The sequence below is a fragment of the Plectropomus leopardus genome, chromosome 15 (assembly GCF_008729295.1).
Source record: "Plectropomus leopardus isolate mb chromosome 15, YSFRI_Pleo_2.0, whole genome shotgun sequence".
In the NCBI taxonomy this organism is placed as follows: Eukaryota; Metazoa; Chordata; class Actinopteri; order Perciformes; family Serranidae; genus Plectropomus; species Plectropomus leopardus.
In genome coordinates, this window is record NC_056477.1 from 25,186,206 (window position 1) to 25,190,076 (window position 3,871).

The following is a 3,871-nucleotide window of genomic DNA, read 5'->3' on the forward strand; positions in this document are numbered from 1 at the left end:
GTGTTGTGGGCTTGTCTAATAGCTTAGATGTTATGCATGCAAGGCAAAGAATAGACAGAGTCCAGTGCTGCAGTGTAGCAAATAAACTTTAATCAACAATAAATATACTTTTTTTTTAGTAAATTATATATACAACTTTTATACCAAATATAATAAAAATCACACATCAAATAAAACAACTCTGGATTGCACTTGTTTGGATTCTAAGTGTTTCAGTAGGAAAAGTTTCTAAAGTTGGCATCTCTTCAGTAGAAACGTGGGTTGTGGATCATGACATGTTGAGGGTGGTGAGGCGGCATCTGGACCAGCTGCGGGACTGGGAGCGGGTAAAAGGCCGGGTTGGTAGCAGGGTAATGGGGTCGCTGTCCAGCCACGCTGTGGTACTGAACCGGGGGTAGAGGCTGGAACATCACGGGTGGCATTTGAGGGGCGAGGTAGTCCTGCACCTCCCGTTTCAGCTTCATCCTCCTGTTCTGGAACCAGGTTCTCACCTGTGAGAGAGAGCAAAAATGCAGTTAGTATCCAGAGCAATGCACAATCGGAGAATTTGAAACAGTGTTATTAATCAATTATTCAAAACGTGATATTTAAAATCTGACATCGTACCTGAGTTTCTGTGAGGTTCAGCTTCTGCGCTGTTTTCACTCTCTCTCCTGCATCCAGATATTTGTGCTTAGTGAAGATGATTTCCAGTTTGTTGATCTGCTCGGGGGTGAACTTGGTGCGCACGCGGCGCTGAGGTCCGTCTTTCTCCATGTCACTTCCCTCATCTACAGAAGGACACTCAGAGGAAGCCGCCTCGCTCTCGTATCCGGATGAATACCCGCTGATTTCTGAAACTGAGGAACAGGAAACTCTGGTTATGTACAGTGCTTGTGCGTAAAGACGCATTTAATGATATAAATAGGCTATAGGAGTTTTAGGCTACTGCTGTACTTACTTGGTGAGGCGCAACTTGTTGGATGAGAAGGTGAACATAGGCTGGAGTCCTGCCCGCTGCTCTCCACTTGCTCCAGATGTTCAGCAAGCTTCGACGCTTTGGGTTTTGGCTGCAGGTAACCCTTGCCAAAAGTCGGCGGCCGCGGCTGCACCATGCAGGGAATATGGGGTCTGCAGGTCGGCGCAGTGTCCGTGCCAGCTCCACGCTCCTCGGCCGCCGTGGTGTGGTGATGGCTCTGGGCCAGCCAGTCCACTGAAAAGTATTTCACCATGTTCGCAGTGCTGCTCAGTGACCTGTAAATCCACTAAAAGTCACAGGGAGTGTGTGGTGGCGGTCCCTGTCCAGGGTCAGCTTTTATAGGGGCCCTGGCTCTTGCTGGCTTTCAATTTGCATATGTAGAGGCCCTTGTTAACGCCTGATCGATCGCGATGATTAGGGGTTAATGGCTCGTTATTGAAGTCTTTACATATCCTGTGAGTGTGTGAAGACCTGGCGCCACCGAGTCTGTGAGAACCCTCCTGAGCTCATACATTTGTCCGCCCCGACTGAAACTCTGCAGAAACAGCTGTATCTCCTGCAGAGGTGGAGACATTACATTACTTTCATGTTGCTGCTGCATACAGGAGCACTGGAGGAGAGGTGTCAAAAATGACCTGGCTTCTCAGGCCAGGCTCAGTCAGGGCTCTTATTTTAAACAATAATGTTCATGACTGATCTATCCCTCTTAAACTTCAAATAAGTTATCAAATACAGTAACAATATAAAGCATCTATAGTTGATTGAAAGCAAGGCTATATGTTTCGTTTCAACAGTGAGGTGTACAAATCAAATATTAAGGGTCTGGGGGGTCCTCTGCCTGAAATTTTTGTGTTAAACACAGTGGTGTAGCCTAATGTAACAAAGTAATAACGTCAATTATATCTTGTTATATTAATGAAATAATTATGCTTTGTTACATTATCAAAGTAATTATACTTTGTAGCAGTACTTGAGAATTTTTCACTTTATTTCAGTTTTTATATTTTTGACAACTTTCACTTTCTATTCACTACACTTCCCTTAATAAAATGTATACTATGTATAACTCAAATACATTTCCACTAAGTAGCTGAGTTACCTTTGACAAAGTAGGGAAGGAAGCAAAGGACAGATGGATGAGGGAATGGAAGGGAAGACAGAAATGGATTTTGTCCTTTAAGTCCTTTAAACTGTGAAAAAAATACCTTGTATTTCATCAAGTAGGCTCCATTTAGGGCTTTTTAGGGTGGCGTATGTTACCAAGAAATAAAGTATATATATATATATATATATTCTCAAAATTCTTACTGCTTACTTTTTGATTAACAGAATTTATTTGTAGTTATGCATGTACTTGAAATTTGCCCTGTAATGTCCTGCATTCTGGTGAATCAAAATGCACCAATTTGTATATATTTCTGCATCACATTGTGGTTTAAATGTATTCAATTTTGTCAAAATAAAAGCCAGAGTGAAAGTAATAATTTAGAGCTTCTGTACTCTTATATATGTCTTTACTAGATTTCAGGAGCTAATATTTTACTCACAACTACTTTTCTGATCAAGAGTTTACACACAAAACATGATCAGTTAAGATACCCATTATTATAATATACAGTAGGTAAAAGCTGCTCCACTTCAAACCACTTTTTTTTTGTTGTTGACAAAAATATGAATGTAGGAATGTAGGAGTTGCACTTGTAATGTAGTGTTTTGACATTACTTTTACATAAATAAATAATGTGGATACATCTTCTGGCACTAGATATGACGATTTTGTACTTTACTTACACCTAATGTATTAATTGGGACGGATGGATGGATGATGCTAAAAGATAGATCTAAGCTCTCAGTTGTACTTCGTTAAAATGGGAGGAAACACAAGCAATCCTGGATCGTATTGACATGTCTTTAATACCCTGGTGAGGAGCTGGCGCCGGCTACCCTGAGAGCCAGCATTTGGCACAGGCGCTTCAAACATTACAGATCAAAGGTATTACAGTAGCAACACAATTACGGCTGATTGTCGGCCCGTTCAAATGTAAATATGCTAAAACAAGCTGCGAGGAAGCTGCGGGGGCTGTGAGCGCAAAGCCCAGAGGATGATGAGGTAATCCTGTAATTGGCTGCTTCACATACCAAAGGCTACATAGATTACATATATTCATAATAAAATTAGGCAAGATCCAGCCCAAAGAATAATTTGGAACAGACACTTTCGGTTTTAAATGCTCAGTTCTGTCCACTTAAGTGTTGACACGATGACTGACAGATTCCCATCATGTTCATTAGCTGTCCAATAACCCAAGCAGACAGAGCCTAAGCTGTGGGATCTGCAGGCCTCCCGTGAGAGATCTCCGCGTGAAGCAGCTCGGGGACAATGCCACCAAACTGATCGTTTAGTCATTGGACAAAGCAGATAAGAGGCCGGGCCCGGTCGTCTCCTTTATCGATGATCTGTCGCTGTGGAGGCAGGAGTCCCTTCAGCCTTTTGGAGCTCTTTATCTGGGGAGCTTTGAAGATGCGCCCTGATCCAGTTAGATAACAATAAAAAGCGCCCGGGACGTCGCCTTCACACTGCGCCTATTTCCTCAGCTCTGCCTGCCTGGACTCTGTCTGTCCCAGAGGAGAGGGCACTGTATTCTAATTTCTAATGGGACACTAAAGCCTGAGACAAATCATCCAGTGGTTAATATTTTGCAGTGTTTTCATTGGAAAGAAAACAAGAAGAAATCAATAAATTCACTCTTAGACAAGCACAGTGTTCTCAAATATTCAATACTTCACTTTGAGAAAATTAACAAGCTTCGGTCGATGGATGTAATTACTGATCTTCTCATGTAAAACAAAGGTTTAAATTTTAATTTTGAAAGGTTTTCTTAACACTCAAATTATTATGTGGCACACCATTTA

The 3,871-nt window shown here is 41.9% G+C and overlaps 1 protein-coding gene across 1 annotated transcript; it reads right to left on the reverse strand.

The window, feature by feature from the left end:
* Positions 1 to 245: 245 nt before the first annotated feature.
* Positions 246 to 1,295, reverse strand: vox (ventral homeobox). Its single transcript, XM_042502622.1, has 3 exons — positions 941 to 1,295; positions 607 to 839; positions 246 to 491 (listed from the first exon to the last, which is right to left on the reverse strand). The coding sequence occupies exons 1-3, from the start codon at positions 1,209 to 1,211 to the stop codon at positions 246 to 248; spliced, it is 750 nt and encodes a 249-aa protein (XP_042358556.1). The 5' UTR covers positions 1,212 to 1,295.
* Positions 1,296 to 3,871: the final 2,576 nt, after the last annotated feature.

Coding starts and splice junctions, on each gene's coding strand:
- vox (XM_042502622.1), bottom strand. CDS start 1,211: ATGGTGAAATACTTTTCAGTGGACTGGCTGGCCCAGAGCCATCACCAC. Junction 840..940: donor AACAAGTTGCGCCTCACCAA/GTAAGTACAGCA, acceptor CCTGTTCCTCAG/TTTCAGAAATCAGCGGGTAT. Junction 492..606: donor TGAACCTCACAGAAACTCAG/GTACGATGTCAG, acceptor TCTCTCTCACAG/GTGAGAACCTGGTTCCAGAA.